At 37.4% G+C, this 17,451-nt stretch overlaps 1 protein-coding gene across 5 annotated transcripts in view; it reads right to left on the bottom strand.

Annotated features, from left to right (window-relative positions):
* The window catches only part of GOLM2 (golgi membrane protein 2), a 100,813-nt gene that overhangs the window by 38,687 nt on the left and 44,675 nt on the right, over positions 1 to 17,451 (bottom strand). For 4 of the 5 annotated variants that reach the window (XM_077880902.1, XM_077880901.1, XM_077880905.1 and 1 more), the window contains one exon: positions 17,174 to 17,254. The exons of the other annotated variant lie outside the window; for it this stretch is intronic. In XM_077880902.1, the coding sequence (XP_077737028.1) occupies positions 17,174 to 17,254 (81 nt within the window). The remainder of the gene's footprint in view (positions 1 to 17,173; positions 17,255 to 17,451) is intronic. 5 annotated transcript variants of the gene reach the window in all.

Genomic DNA, 17,451 nt, shown 5'->3' with positions numbered 1-17,451 from the left:
TTTAAAAGGCTTGGCTAGAAAGATCTGGGTGAAGAATTGTCACAGGCATCTTAGACTCCCACAAACTGCATCAATTAAACTAGCTGATGGTAAGTAGATTTCTACTGCTTAGGAAAAAGAAATGTGTGTTCTCTAAACATTTTGGTTTCTATGCTTTTATGTTGCCTTTTGTTTACTTTCCTTTTTTGTTTCTTTGAAAAGATCCTTTTTAAAAAACTACAGCCATGCAAGGCACATGCATGGGTGGCTCAATTGGTTAAAATGTCCCTTCAGCTCAGGTCATGATTCCAGGGTCCTCGGATGGAGCCCCGCATGGGGCTCCCTGCTCAGCGGGAAGCCTACTTCTCCCTCTCCCTCTGACCCCCTCCACTCATGCTCTCTCTCTAATAAATAAATAAAATCTTAAAAACAACAACAACAACAACAACAACAACAACAAAGCAATACTCCAACCTTGTTTTTGTTGAATTAAGGAGAAGGGTAATTTACCTACATCTAGGATAAGATGCAGGCTTCCCCAGGGGTCAGAATGAACAATTATAGTCAGTGGTATCAGAACAAATGAAGACCTAGAAAACTACTAATGTTAAAGATTAAGTGAAAGTGCTAATCTCAGTCTCCAAATTCTATAGGGTTCTTCAGACTGCTTTTCTATACAAAAACAAGTATCTAATGCTTATTCCACAAAAACGAGATACTATACTTTTCCTGTAACTTACTTTTTTCATTTAAAAAATCAAAATATATTTGTATGTTAATAAATATAGCTCCACATTATCATTTTTAACAACTACATATCACACTTTATGGGTATAACAAGTTTAACAAATTAACCCTCTCTATAATACTTATATATAACTCTCGATTTGTCATTATAAACAATTTTGTGTCATTTTTACGCCTACATGATAGAGTAAATTCCCAAGGAAGTACTAAGCAGTAGGGTAATAGCCATATGTATTTCTTAAAGTAAGAGAAACTAAATAATAAATGTGAGCTTAAAGTCAGTAATGTTGTGGGGAAAAAATCAGACATTAAAGACTGCAAAAAATAACTTATATTAAAGCATTTCTAACTTTCTATATATTTTACCCTGGTCCTCTCTATTGAGGACCAATGAGAGCAAGGGGAAAGTCTACAAGTCAACAGAGAGCATGCTGCTATCAGATAATATTAAAAAACAGGCTGCTAAAGTATGTATCATTGATAAAGCCAATATTAAGGAAAAGTACCAAAGATAAAATGACAAAGCCTAGTTATGATAAAGACAAAACAAAGGATACAAAGTCACTGGAGCACATAGCTTTTATCCTACTAGCCAGGTTCTGGGTTTTATATTTTTTATAAAGGAGAGCTATCAGTATGGAAATTTAATTATTCGACAATATTTATTAAGTATCTATCATATGCTACGCACTGTTATGAAAAGCTGGAGATTCAACAGTGAACAAAACAGACCAACTTATTGTCCCCATGAAGCTTATATTCTTGTTGGATAGATAATAAGTAAACAAAAGAGTGTGTATAAAATAGAATATAAATGCCAGAATGGAAAGTGCTATGTACAAAGCAAAACAGGGAAATATGATAGAGAGTGGTGGGAGATTCTATTTTAGATAGTCTGGTCAGGGAAAGCATTTTCAAGGAAGAGACATTTGAGCAGAATGAATGAAACATGGAGGAAAAACATTCAGGAAAATACCAGTAAGTACAAAGGCCTTGAGACAGGAGCATGCATAGTATATCTGAGGTACTGCAAAGAAAGGAGTGAGGATAAAGTGTTATAAGTGAGGTCAGAAAAGAAAGAAGGGTCTCTATTAGGGACACAACAATTAAAAATGTTAAGAATAATTGGTTAGGAAGCTGAGGGGCTGATGGCTGGGACTACATTTGGTAATTCCAAAGAAGGTAATAATGTACTAATTATAATAACAGTAGCTCCCATTTTCTGATTGCTTAGCATAAACTAGGCACTAATCTCAACTATGTCAACACTCAAATCTATGTGAGATAAATATGCCTTTCACAGATGAGGAAACTGAAACTTATGACAGAAGAGATGAGACATACATTTCACTTGACTTAAAAATTCAAAGAAGTCATTTCTGGAGAAACTGGCTGAATACTTATAAAAGGTAACAGACGGTTTAAGGTTACTCTTCATTCACCTCTCTATTAGACCTCAGTTGCAGTCCCTACCATGAGAGCCAAAAAAGAACTGTCTGCATTTCCTTTTTCCAACAATAGGGCTACAACCTTAAAAATGTTCAAAACTTCCAGTTTCTGTCTTACAGGGCTTCACAATCCAGTGACTGTGACTACAGAGAAGTAATACGGCACTAATAAGCAAGAGTCCTCAACTTTGGGAGCACTTCATTATTACAGATATCAGTCTGGACATACCAAATACAAGGGTAGTATCTAGCTATCTACATTAAGAGCTGCAACAGTGGTTCTGTTACATAGCTAAAAGAATAAAAGACAGAATAAAAAGCATGAACTTTGAAGTCAGACAGACCAGGATTTAAATCATGAGCCTGTAATTTATTAACTGTATGATTTTGGGTTAGTGACTAATTTCTCAAAGCCCTAGTCTTCATCGGAAAAACAGGGATAATACCATTTACCTTGCATGACCAATCTGGAGACTAAGTAAGAATATTAGCTAATGAATTATGATATAAGCCTAAAAAATAGTAGGTGTTCTATATATACTGAAGTATTCACAGTTGTCAATGTTAAGAATTAATCCTTAGAATGAAAAAGAACCTAAGATTCATATTGAAAAAACAAAAAATATTTAACGTAAAGCTACTGGCCCTAACCAATATATGGAGCTTCTGATTACATAGATTTAGCTCACACTTAGAGCAGTTCTGATGAATGTTTACTTATAGTAATGTTTGGGAAGTTATGAAACTCTAATTGGTTAAGTGCCCATAAAAATATTAATCATCTTGTTGAGCCTAGATGGCTCAGCTGGTGAAGCATCTGCCTTTGGCTCAGGTCATGACCCCAGAGTCCCTGCATCAGGCTCCCTCTCACTCTTGCTCACTCTCTTTCTCAAGCAGTTCAAAATGCATGTATCTTGAGTTCCAGAAGGAGAAAAATGAGAATAGGGCAGGAAATAATTTGAATAATATTTGATTTTCAACGAAGGCTGAAAATTCCCCAAATTTGGTGAAAAACACCAACCCACATATTGAAGTACCTCAGTAAATCTCAAGCAGGACAAATACAATCAGAAAACTATTTCAAGGTGTATCTTAGTGAAACTCATGAAAATTAAAGCTATAGAGGAAATCTTAAAAGTAGTTACCAAAAAATGAATACTACCAGCACCTGGCTGGCTAAGTTGGTAAAACATGTGATATTAGATCCCAGAGTGAGAGGGTTCAAGCTCTATATTGGACATAGAGCTTACTTAAAAATAATACTAATACATGGGCATAACAAAAAAATGATGGCTGGCTTAAAAATCAATGGAGACTAGAAGACAGTGGAATTGCATTTTGAAAGTGTTAAAAGTAAAAGAAATCAACCTGAATTTCTTTTTTTTAACCTGAATTTCTATATTCAGTAAAATTATACATTAAAAATGAATATGAAATAAAAATGTTTTCAGATAAGCAGAAGTTGGGAAAATGTGTTGTTAGAAGACCTGCACTTCAAGAAATGCCAAAGTAAGTTCTTCTGGCTAAAAGGAAAATAATAATCAAGATAGAGATTAGAATCCAGGGGCACCTAGGTGGCTCAGTTGGTTAAGCATCCAACTCCTGGTTTTGGCTCAGGTCATGATATGAGTCATAAGATCGAGCCCCTCATTGTGGGCTCCACGCTGGGCATGGAGCTTGCTTAAGATTCTCTCTCTGGGGCACCTAGAGAGTGGTGGCTCAGAGGCTAAGCATATGACTTTCGATTTGGGCTCAGGTCATGATCTCAGAGTCATGAGATCGAGCCCTGAGGGAGGCTGCAGTTCAGCAGGGAGTCTGCTTGAGATTTTTTTGCTCTCATTCTGCCCCTCCACCTACTCTCTTTTTCTAAAATAAATAAGTAAATAAATCTTAAAAAAAAAAAAAAAAGATTCTATCTCTCCTTTTCCCTCTACCCCTCCTTCCCAATCACACACACTTTCTCATTCTCTCTCTCACTAAAAAAGAAAAAAAAAAAGAAAAGAAATTAGAATCTTCAGGGAGGAATGAAGAACATTAGAAAAGGTAAATATATGGTAAATACAAGAGACATAACATTTTCTTCTCTTATTTTCTTCAAAGGCTTTTTAAAGAAAAATAATACTGAAAATATTGGGACTTATATATAAACAAAATATTTAACAAAAATAGCACAAAGGATGAGGCACAGTAAATGGCATCACATCTTTATAAACTGCTACATTGCACATGAAGTATTACAAGAATATTTCTAAGTAGACCATGATACAGTGGAAAGGATGCATATAGTAGTTTCTGGGATAAACACTAAAACACAATACTTTAGAAGCATAGTTTTTAAAAAGTCAGAGAAACAGGCACCAATAAAACTTTCAAATCCACTAAGCTAGCTATCCTCTTCTCCCCTGGTATTTTCTAATTCAAGACCCTATTTTGACTCTTTTTTTTCTTAATAATGGCTAGTATAAATTGTGGCCCCATAAAATATGACAATGAAAGAAATGTCTTTCAATGTATCATTAGAATTTTATGTATATTTAGCAGTAATTTCCAGTAATATAATTTGATATTATGCTAATATAAATATTTTTCCCTTACCGAAAAAAAAAAAACCCCTCCTGGTTTTACATAATTTGTTTCTTTGAAAACTTTTTCTTAAAGAGTCGGTTAGTATTTTAGGTTTGAAGGCCATACTCAACCCTGTGCTATTCTGGCACAAAAGCAGCCATAGACAATACATAAATAAATGAGCAAGGTAATGTTGCAATAACACTATTTATTAAAACAGGTAACCAAGCTTTAGATTGTCAATTACTTTTGTACAGGATGCCTAAGAGAAAAACTTATTTAAGTATATCTACACTGATTTAATTTGATAAAAATTTTTAATGTATTTTTATAAATTCAGGTTTTTCCTCTAAAAACTCTAACCACAAGAGAAAATCTTAACAAAAAATTTTACCTACTTGCTTTCTTTCTTTTTTTACTTATTTATTTGGGGGGGGAGGCAGAGGGAAAGGAAGACAGAATCTCAAGCAGGCTCTCTCCTGAGCGCAGAGCTGGACACAGAACTCAAATTTCAAGACTCCAAAATCATGACCTGAGCCAAAATCAAGAGCTGTATGCCTAACTGACTGAAGCACCCAGGCATCCCTATGTTGCTTTTTTTTTTTTTTTTTTAAGATTTTATTTATTTATTCATGATAGACACAGAGAGAAAAAGAGAGGCAGAGACACAGGCAGAGGGAGAAGCAGGCTCCATGCCAGGAGCCCAATGCAGGACTCGATCCCGGGTCTCCAGGATCATGCCCTGGGCCAAAGGCAGGCGCTAAACTGCTAAGCCACCTAGGGATCCCCCTATGTTGCTTCTTTAAAACATAATCTTTTCTTTTTTACTTCTCTCAAATATCACTATAATTACCTCTCTTTAATTAAAAAAGATTATTTATTTTTAATAGGTAATTTATGAATTATCTTATGAAATTTTGAAACCAAAATCCAAAAAGTTCAAAAGATTGTATGATGAAAACTAAGTGAACTTTTTATCTTCATCCTCAGTCTTCTTTCCCAGGGGTAATCACTATTGCCATTTAGAGCAGCACTGTTCAATAGAACTTTCTGCAATGATGAGAATGTTCTATACTTGCAGTGTTCAGCACAGAACCCACTAGCCACAGGCAACCATTTAGCACTTCAAGGGTCTAGTTTGAGTAAGGAATTGATTTTTTAGTTCTATTTAAGTTTAATGAATTTAAATAAATACATGTGACCAGTGGCTATTGTATTATTATTATTTTTTTAATGTTTATTTTTATTTATTTATGATATACATAGAGAGAGAGAGGCAGAGACACAGGCAGAGAGAGAAGCAGGCGCCATGCCCAGAGCCCGACGCGGGACCCGATCCCGGGACTCCAGGATCGCACCCTGGGCCAAAGGCAGGCGCGAAACCGCTGAGCCACCCAGGGATCCCCCGTGGCTATTGTATTAGACAGTGTAGGTCAAGAAAAATCCTCCAAGAGAAGTGGTTTTCAACCTTAGTTATTACATAATACAATCACCTAAGGAACACTTACCATACGGTGCCCAAGCTGCATTTCAGACCAAACATCAAAATCTCTGGAGTGGGACCAACCTAGACATAATTTTATTTTTAACTCTCCAGTGATTCCAATACACAGCCAAGGTCAAAAGCCTCAAATTCAGAAAACTATCATAAATAGAGTAGCTCGGGCAGCCCTGGTGGCTCAGCGGTTTAGCAGGCCTTCAGCCCAGGGTGTGATCCTGGAGTCCCAGGATCAAGTCCCGGGTCGGGCTCCCTGCATGGAGCCTGCTTCTCCCTCTGTCCTTGTCTCTGCCTCTCTCTCTCTCTCTCTCTCATGAATAAATAAATAAAATCTTAAAAAAAATAGAGTAGCTTTATTTAATATGCATTTTAAAACCAAAAGGTCTTTTTTCTAAGTTATTAATTAGAAAAGAATTTCCAATTGTTCAGGTACATAAAAATCTTCATATCAGGATTTTCCCCAAAGTAAATCATGGGAGGCAATTTTTACTAGGAGATTAACTGGATCTTAAAATTAGAAAAAAGTTTCCAAGCAAGAAATAAGATTTTTCTCTTTGTTGATATGCATGACACGGAGAGATACTTGCATTACATACTTCTGAAGAACTCCTAAAGATCAGTAAGGAAAATACCAACAATACAATAGAAAGATGGACAAAAGTGATTACCATGTAATTCATAGAAGAAGGCAACCAAAATGATTAATATATGAAGATGCTTTTTTTTTTTTTTAAGGGATGCTTAATGGTACTAGTACTACGGCACATTTAAATTGAAATAAGACAGCATTTCCTAACTGTCAGATTGGCAAAAAATTAAAGTATATACCAAACTCAAATGTTAGTGAGGATTTGAATAAACAGAAACTGTCATATATTATCAGTAGAAGTGTAAATTGATATTAATCAAGGTGAAGATATCGTACAATGCAAGAGCTCTACTCCTTGTACAGTTTTGTAACCATTGTGCTGAGAATTGTTTACGGGTTACCACTGTGCTGAGCCCCTCAACTCTCAGTGACTGAGGAGGGCCTGGGACAGGTAGATCCCTAGTCATGTTTTCTAGCCAGTAGCAGGCTCACCTTTGTAGTTCAACATACTATTCAAATATTAGTATCTAGAGACTGTCATATGCATAAGAAAACATGAAGAAGAATATCCACTGTGGTATTGTTTGAAATAACAAAAACCTGGGATCCCTGGGTGGCGCAGCGGTTTGGCACCTGCCTTTGGCCCAGGGCGCGATCCTGGAGACCCGGGATCGAATCCCACGTCGGGCTCCCGGTGCATGGAGCCTGATTCTCCCTCTGCCTGTGTCTCTGCCTCTCTCTCTCTCTCTCTCTGACTATCATAAATAAATAAAAATTAAAAAAAAAAAAAAGAAATAACAAAAACCTAAAATCAGCCTTAATGTTGTTTATATGTGAATAATAAATCATAGTATATTTATATAATTAAATAATTATAACTGCTAAAAAGCCACAAGTATGACACAGGTAAGTCGCAAAAGTATTGAGGGGAAAAAAGACAAATTACAGAATGATATATATAAGAAGATATTATGTATTTAAAGTTCAAGGCAGCAAACAAAACAATATAGTTTCATAGATGATTACAAATGCAGTAAAAGTCTAAAAACATGTATGGAAATTGATACACACCAATCTCAGCATAATAGTTACCTCTGGGGAAGAAGAGACAGGAATAGGATCTGGAGGGTACACAGGGAGGCTTCAACTTATCAGTAATGTTTTATTTCTTTAATAATAACATCAATAACAGAAATATCTGAAACAAATGTGGCAAAATGTTATGTTATTTTTGTGGCTTTCTTTGGAGGGGGCACAGTAGGTACTTGGCTATTCTCTGTTTTTCTGTATGTTTGGAATGTTTTAATCTAAAAAAGTTTAAAATAGGAATAGAAATAGGTAACTGTCTAACATAACAGGTGCCTAAGACAGCGTAAAAGTAAATATCCAGGTAAAGAAGGTAATGAGTTAAATTCTAAGACTCTTGTAAAATCTTGGTGACTAACTCAAATCAACATTAAAAACAAACAGAACACAATGAGGTTTAGTGGTATGATTTAGGGAACTCAGAAGCTGAAACGTCAATGCTAATCATAGGCACAGGCTATATACTCCTTGACTGTTTCAGAGCTACATTTTAAGATAGTTCAGCACTGCACTGTTATAGTTTCTATTATAGCCTTGGCTATCATAAATAAAATAGTCATTAACACATAAAAATCTGTTTTATTTTTTTTATTTTTTTTTAAACTTTAAAAAAAAATTTTTTTTTTATTTATTTATGATAGTCACAGAGAGAGAGAGAGAGAGAGAGAGAGAGAGAGGCAGAGACACAGGCAGAGGGAGAAGCAGGCTCCATGGACCGGGAGCCCGACGTGGGATTCAATCCCGGGTCTCCAGGATCGCGCCCTGGGCCAAAGGCAGGCGCCAAACCGCTGCGCCACCCAGGGATCCCCTAAAAATCTGTTTTAAAATGACAAGGATGTGTTCTTTACTTCTCAGTGGGGTTACAGCCTCTATAGCTATTAAGGACTCCACATATACACCAGAATTTGCACAGGCATTAAGAATTTTGGCATAGGGGGATCCCTGGGTGGCTTAGCGGTTTAGCGCCTGCCTTCGGCCCAGGGCATTATCCTGGAGTCCTGGGATCAAGTGCCGCACTGGGCTCCCGGCATGAGGACTGCTTCTCCCTCTGCCTGTGTCTCTGTCACTCTGTCTCTCATGAATAAATAATAAAATCTTAAAAAAAAAAGAATTTTGGCATAGACTACTTCAGAGAGAAAAAGATAACACTCAGTAAAAGGAATGACAAGAAGAAAACAAACATGTTTCTAATGATATGCAATAAACATAACAACAATAGTAACTAAGATTTATGTAGCAGTGGCTATGTGTCAGGCACTGTTCTACATGTTTTACATTTAAATCTCACATTCTCATTATGAGGTTGGGACTGTTGTTATCCTATTTCGTAGGTAAGAATAAAAGCAAATATATAGTTGTCACACACCTATTAAAAGATGAGAACCAAGGGTTTGAATCCTAGCAGTTTTGCCCCATCACTAAGGATATTCTAGTAATTCAATCATACACATTTACTGGGACCCTGTTATGTGTGAGGCATCATGCTAGCAGCTCAAAGTAAATAGATATGATACTACTTTCCTTTCTGTTTGAATATCACTGACTACACAGATCAAAGCTTCTTTTCACCAGTTACCATATCAAAATAATCTTTATATTCAAAATACATATCTAAATAATTAAGATAACTGTTACAAACTATGATTTTCAAAGCAAAGCACCAACAGTTTACGGAGGCTCAAAAATTAATCCAGAGGACTTCTGGTTTCTGGTTCCACATATAAGGAGCTTAGAAATTGCCATGCTACCTAAAAACAAGTAAAAAGCTAAACAGCTGAAAAATCAACAACTCTTCTCGGATAAGAGAGAAGATGACACAGGGCAGACCACTGTTCCTAAGAATAGAGAGACAGAAAGGTGCACACAGAGAAAGTCACAGCTTACAAGAAAGATTTATGAGCAGAAACTGCCACAGGAACCAGTACCAGGGTAGGAAAATCTGAACTGTAATTGATGTTCAGTGTGGACAACTCATTGGAGGCTCAGTGTGGATAACTCAGAGAGTTAAAAATTCTAGGGGCACCCCGTCATAAGGAGGCTCTTCATAATATTGTGAGATTTCCCTTCAGGAGCCCAACTATATTCACATAGTAAATACTGGAAGAAAAATCCCCTCAGGCAAGGAGGAAGGGAAAAGGAACCATTTTGAAATACACCAAAGCACTTTGTTCTTAAGAAGGCCTGCCCTCAGGAGAAACTAGGTAAACAAAGTCTAACCTGCTGGGGTATTGCCAGAACTTAAATGACCAAAATTAGAAAAATCCCCAACTTCAGCCTGCCTTCCTGCCCCACCTAAGGGGAAGAAAAAAAAAACTGAGAAAAACTTGTGCAGTTCACAGTTCAGAGGCACAGACTCTGTAAAAGAATAGTAATCACAGAACTAAAGAACACTTCACACTCTTCACTACTCACACGTCACTACCACATTACTAAAGGCCTACTTATGGCAGTAGCTATTACCTGGTACATCACACCTGACTATCAGGAAAAAATTACAAGTCATACCAAAAGCCAAAAAAGTATAATTCGGGGATCCCTGGGTGGCACAGCGGTTTGGCGCCTGCCTTTGGCCCAGGGCGCGATCCTGGAGACCCGGGATCGAATCCCACATCAGGCTCCCGGTGCATGGAGCCTGCTTCTCCCTCTGCCTCTGTCTCTGCGCCTCTCTCTCTCTCTCTCTGTGACTATCATAAATAAATAAAAATAAAAAAAAAATAAAAAAAAAAGAATTCTTAAAAAAAATTAAAAAAAAAAAAGTATAATTTGAAGAGACACAGAAGGAATTATACCAAACCAGGACTTTAAAACAACTATGATTAATGTGCTAAAGACTCAAATGGAGAAAGTACACAGCATGCAAGAACAAATAGGCAATGTAAGTAGAGAGTTGGAAAGCCCAGAAAGAACCAAAAAGAAATGCTAAAGAAAACACTGTAATGGGGATGCCTGGGTGGTTCGGCGGTTGAGCGTCTGCCTTTGGCTCAGGGCATCTGCCTTTGGCTCCCGGTCCTGGGATCGAGTCACGCATCGGGCTCCCTATGAGGAGCCTGCTTCTCCCTCTTTTCATGTCTCTGCCTCTCTGTCTCTCATGAATAAATAAATAAAATCTTAAAAATAAAAAAAGAAAAAGAAAACACTGTAAAGACAATGAAGATTGCCTTTGATGGGCTCATTAGTAGACTGGACACAGATGAGGAAAGAAGCTCTGAGCTCAAGGATCTATCAACAGAATTCTCAAAAACTGAAAAGCAAAGAGAATAATGGGAAAAAAATAAAAGAATATCTAAGACAGCTACAAAAAGTGTTAACATATGCGTAATGGGAATACTAGAAGGAGAACAGAGAAAAAAACAAAAGAAATACCTGAAACAGTAAATTTCCCCAAATTAATGTCAGACACTAAACCACAGTCCAGGAAGCTCAGAGAACACCAAGTGTAATAAATGCCCCCAAAAAACTACATCAGAGCGTATCATTTTCAAACTATAGAAAATCAATTATAAATAAAAATTAATCTAGAAGGCGGCCTCTAATAGGCCATGATGACATAGACAATTTCTACATATACAAATATTTTTGACATTAATGCTAAATTTACACAAAACATGGACTTTTTTGTGTTCTTCCCAGTTCTAAGCTATAACCATCATATGAGTCAATATGGCAAATTCATACTACAAAAATCAGACATGAATTTGTTGGAATCTCATCAAAAGTAGCATTATTCACCCTATTCATTCTAATGAAATGGTTGTGTGCTTTTTCTCATCAAGCAGAAGCAGCAAGACAGGATTTTTGCCCTAGTAAATTGGTTCATGTATGAAAGACATCTGAAAACCACTGTCTGATAAGCACCTAAATATACCTTAAAATGGTCAAGATAAGATCTCTAAGACCTCTTGCATTCCCATTTCATTTTACTCTAACTCTGGAATTTGTTGGTGGCCAGGTAATAAATTACGATAGTGGACCAATGAGAAAATAAATTGCTATTCTACATTTACAGTAGCAATGATAAAATTTTAACTTGAAAATTATGCACAAAAGAGGTTAAAAATTATAAATTTCAGTGTATATGACGTAAAAAAACAAATCCATGCAAGCAGGTAAACAACCCTTGTTCATACATCTAAATAGAGTGCTTCTATATACTAGAAACCTGCAGTTTGGTAAAACTTCAGGTGAAACTTAAAAAACAAACAAGAGCAATGTAAAAGAGATTAATCAAGCTACAGCTCAGTGACTCTAGGATTGGAGTAAGTGCTGCAAAATTCAAAATAATGCATAGCTAGAGAAAAAACAGCAAATAGATCCTACACCCAGCAGAAGAAGAGAGTTAATAAAGATTCGAGCAGAACTCAACGAAATCGAGACCAGAAGAACTGTAGAACAGATCAACAACACCAGAAGTTGGTTCTTTGAAAGAATAAGATAGATAAACCATTAGCCAGCCTTATTAAAAAGAAGAGAGAGAAGACTCAAATTAATAAAATCATGAATGAGAAAGGAGAGATCACTACCAACACCAAGGAAATACAAACAATTTTAAAAACATTATGAACAGCTATATGCCAATAAATTAGGCAATCTAGAAGAAATGGATGCATTCCTGGAAAGCCACAAACTACCAAAACTGGAACAGGAAGAAATAGAAAACCTGAACAGGCCAATAACCAGGGAGGAAATTGAAGCAGTCATCAAAAACCTCCCAAGACACAAAAGTCCAGGACCAGATGGCTTCCCTGGGGAATTCTATCAAACGTTTAAAGAAGAAACCATACCTATTCTACTAAAGCTGTTTGGAAAGATAGAAAGAGATGGAGTACTTCCAAACTCATTCTATGAGGCCAGCATCACCTTAATTTCAAAACCAGATAAAGACCCCACCAGAAAGGAGAATTATAGACCAATATCCCCGATGAACATGGATACAAAAATTCTCAACAAGATACTAGCCAATAGGATACAACAGTACAGGGATCCCTGGGTGGCGCAGCGGTTTAGCGCCTGCCTTTGGCCCAGGGTGCGATCCTGGGGATCCAGGATCGAATCCCACGTCGGGCTTCCAGTGCATGGAGCCTGCTTCTCCCTCTGCCTGTGTCTCTGCCTCTCTCTCTCTCTCTCTCTGTGTGTGACTATCATAAATAAATAAAAAAAGTTTAAAAAAAAAAAAAAGGATACAACAGTACATTAAGAAGATTATTCACCATAACCAAGTAGGATTTATCCCCGGGACACAAGGCTGGTTCAACACTCATAAAACAATCAACGTGATTCATCATATCAGCAAGAGAAAAACCAAGAACCATATGATCCTCTCATTAGATGCAGAGAAAGCATTTGACAAAATACAGCATCCATTCCTGATCAAAACTCTTCAGAGTGTAGGGATAGAGGGAACATTCCTCAACATCTTAAAAGCCATCTACGAAAAGCCCACAGCAAATATCATTCTCAATGGGGAAGCACTGGGAGCCTTTCCCCTAAGATCAGGAACAAGACAGGGATGACCACTCTCACCACTGCTATTCAACATAGTACTGGAAGTCCTAGCCTCAGCAATCAGACAACAAAAAGACATTAAAGGCATTCAAATTGGCAAAGAAGAAGTCAAACTCTCCCTCTTCGCCGATGACATGATACTCTACATAGAAAACCCAAAAGCCTCCACCCCAAGATTGCTAGAACCCATACAGCAATTTGGTAGCGTGGCAGGATACAAAATTAATGCCCAGAAATCAGTGGCATTTCTATACACTAACAATGAGACTGAAGAAAGAGAAATTAAGGAGTCAATCCCATTTACAATCGCACCCAAAAGCATAAGATACTTAGGAATAAAGCTAACCAAAGAGGTAAAGGATCTATACCCTAAAAACTATAGAACACTTCTGAAAGAAATTGAGGAAGACACAAAGAGATGGAAAAATATTCCATGCTCATGGATTGGAAGAATTAATATTGTGAAAACGTCAATGTTACCCAGGGCAATTTACACGTTTAATGCAATCCCTATCAAAACACCTTGGACTTTCTTCAGAGAGTTGGAATAAATTATTTTAAGATTTGTGTGGAATCAGAAAAGACTCCGAATAGCCAGGGGAACTTTAAAAAAGAAAACCATAGCTGGGGGCATCACAATGCCGGATTTCAGGTTGTACTACAAAGCTGTGGTCATCAAGACAGTGTGGTACTGGCACAAAAACAGACACATAGATCAGTGGAACAGAATAGAGAATCCAGAAGTGGACCCTCAACTTTATGGTCAACTAATATTCGACAAAGCAGGAAAGACTATCCACTGGAAAAAAGACAGTCTCTTCAATAAATGGTGCTGGGAAAACTGGACATCCACATGCAGAAGAATGAAACTAGACCACTCTCTTTCACCATACACAAAGATAAACTCAAAATGGATGAAAGATCTAAATGTGAGACAAGATTCCATCAAAATCCTAGAGGAGAACACAGGCAACACCCTTTTTGAACTCAGCCACAGTAACTTCTTGCAAGATACATCCACGAAGGCAAAAGAAACAAAAGCAAAAATGAACTATTGGGACTTCATCAAGATAAGAAGCTTTTGCACAGCAAAGGATACAGCCCACAAAACTAAAAGACAACCTACAGAATAGGAGAAGATATTTGCAAATGACGTATCAGATATAGATCTTTCCAAGATCTATAAAGAACTTATTAAACTCAACAGCAAAGAAACAAACAATCCAATCATGAAATGGGCAAAAGACATGAACAGAAATCTCACAGAGGAAGACATAGACATGGCCAACATGCACATGAGAAAATGCTCTGCATCACTTGCCATCAGGGAAATACAAATCAAAACCACAATGAGATCCCACCTCACACCAGTGAGAATGGGGAAAATTAACAAGGCAGGAAACCACAAATGTTGGAGAGGATGCGGAGAAAGGGGAACCCTCTTGCACTGTTGGTGGGAATGTGAACTGGTGCAGCCACTCTGGACAACTGTGTGGAGGTTCCTCAAAGAGTTAAAAATAGATCTGCCCTATGACCCAGCAATTGCACTGCTGGGGATTTACCCCAAAGATACAGATGCAATGAAACGCCGGGACACCTGCACCCCGATGTTTCTAGCAGCAATTTTCTAGTCCACAATAGCCAAACTGTGGAAGGAGCCTTGGTGTCCATCGAAGGATGAATGGATAAAGAAGCTGTGGTCTATGTATACAATGGAAATTTACTCAGCCATTAGAAATGACAAATACCCACCATTTGCTTCAACGTGGATGGAACTGGAGGGTATTATGCTGAGTGAAGTAAGTCAATCGGAGAAGGACAAACATTATATGTTCTCATTCATTTGGGGAATATAAATAATAGTGAAAGGGAATATAAGGGAAGGGAGAAGAAATGTGTGGGAAATATCAGAAAAGGAGACAGAACATAAAGACTCCTAACTCTGGGAAACGAACTAGGGGTGGTGGTAGGGGAGGAGGGGGGGCGGTGAATGGGTGACGGGCACTGAGGGGGGCACTTGACGGGATGACCATTGGGTGTTATTCTGTATGTTGGCAAATTGAACACCAATAAAAAATAAATTTATTTAAAAAAATACATGGTCCTTGCTCTCAACATTAAAGTTGAGTTAGTGGTTCTAAACTTTAGCATAGATCAGATACACCTGAAAAGCTTGTTAAAGCACAGATTACTGTGCTCCATCCCATGAATTTCTATTCAGTAAGTCTGAAATGGGACCTAAGAATTTGTATATCTAACAAGTTCTTAGGTTATGCTGATACTGCCGGTCCAAGGACCACACTTGAAGAATTACTGGATAAGGGGCACCTGGGTGGCTCAGTGGTTGAGTGTCTGCCTTTGGCTCAGGTTGTGATCCCAGAGTCCTGCATCAGGCTCCTTGCAGGATAGAATCACTGGATAACTTCATTACTTCCCAAATTATGCTCATTCTAACTCTGTTTTTTTATTTATTTATTAAAGATTTTATTTATTCATGAGAGACACACAGAGAGAGGCAGAGATATAGGCAGAGGGAGAAGCAGGCTCCCTGTGGGAAGTCCATGCAGGACTTCATCCCAGGACTGAGATCACGCCCTGAGCCAAAGCAGATGCTCAACCACTGAGCCACTCAAGCATCCTGAACTCCATATTTTTAAATTCCTGTTATTGCTCTTGTCCTTATCTTTATTTTAGGGGTGTATACTGTGAATTGGAAACCCAAAAGAATACAGACACAAAAGAATTTGAGAAGAAAACTATACATATGAAAGGACTAATAATATTCATTTATTGGGACCTCAGACACTCAGCAATTTCAGCCACATACAATGAGTTATAACCACAGAAGTGATCCCTAAGATTGAAAAGGAATAAAAATAGCCAAGAAGAATGAAAGATACGCTGTTACTTCCAATTTTTCACCACAATAAATTGGAGTCAGCAGGGAGGGTACCTATAACAATCAAGAAACACAGTAATGGCAAGAAAAACAAAGAGACATGAAAAAAAAAGAAAACTGAAGAGGACTAGGATACCAGCAGTGATACAGATTTCAAGTGGAAATGGTAAGAAGTGACACATTAATGAAGAAAGAAACAGACACTGAATAGAGTGGCCCATAAAAGCAGAAAAAGAAAAATAGGGAATAGGGATGCCTGGGTGGCTCAGCAGTTGAGTGTCTGCCCTTGATTCAGGCATGATTCTGGTCCCAGGATCGAGTCCCACATTGGGCTCCCTGCGAGGAGCCTGTTTCTCCCTCTGTGTATGTCTCTGCCTTTCTCTATTTATCATGAGTAAATAAATAAAATCTTTTTTAAAAAATAGGGAATAAACTATTGAAAGTGCGGGGTAATTAACTAAAAGGACAGGCCAAGTCCTAAAAACCTATAGAAGGGTATTACCATGCCATATTAAAGCACACCAAAAGCACAGCAATCTGGGAACATTTTGTCTCAAAGAAATGAGCCATATATACTTTTAGTAAACACAAATGACTAATATAGTATAACTGTTATGAGCAGTAACTCTGAGTCAAGAAAACATTCAAATATGGTTGATCCTTACAAGGCAAAAACAAGTACTTAGGCAAAATTTTAGCAAAGTTTTTCAAAACAACTGTATCCTAAACAAGGACTGGCAATTAGTGGGTAGTTAATTAACAGAAAATATCAATCTTCCATAAATCTATGAATTTTCTCAAGTGACTATGACTTTTACTCAAAAAGAGAATAGGATAATACTCTGATAACTTTTACTTACCAGTAGGAAGATCTTCAACTTTCGCAAGGTCATTCTCTTCTATTCCAGGCATTCCTGCATCACCAACTCGTTTGATTTGTTCTGCTCAAGTAACAAAAGATACAATTCTTTTTTTAAAAAAAAAAAAAGATATATTTATTTGAGAGAGAAAGAGAGAATGCATGTAAGGGAGAGAGAATCTCAGGCAGAATCCATGCTGAGGGCACAGAGCCAGTACAGGGCTTGATTCCATGACCCTGACATAATGACCTGAGCCAAAATCAAGCTGGCCACTTAAC

This window comes from Canis aureus, chromosome 32 (assembly GCF_053574225.1).
Source record: "Canis aureus isolate CA01 chromosome 32, VMU_Caureus_v.1.0, whole genome shotgun sequence".
NCBI lineage: Eukaryota > Metazoa > Chordata > Mammalia > Carnivora > Canidae > Canis > Canis aureus.
This window is presented reverse-complemented; position numbering and strand designations above follow the sequence as displayed.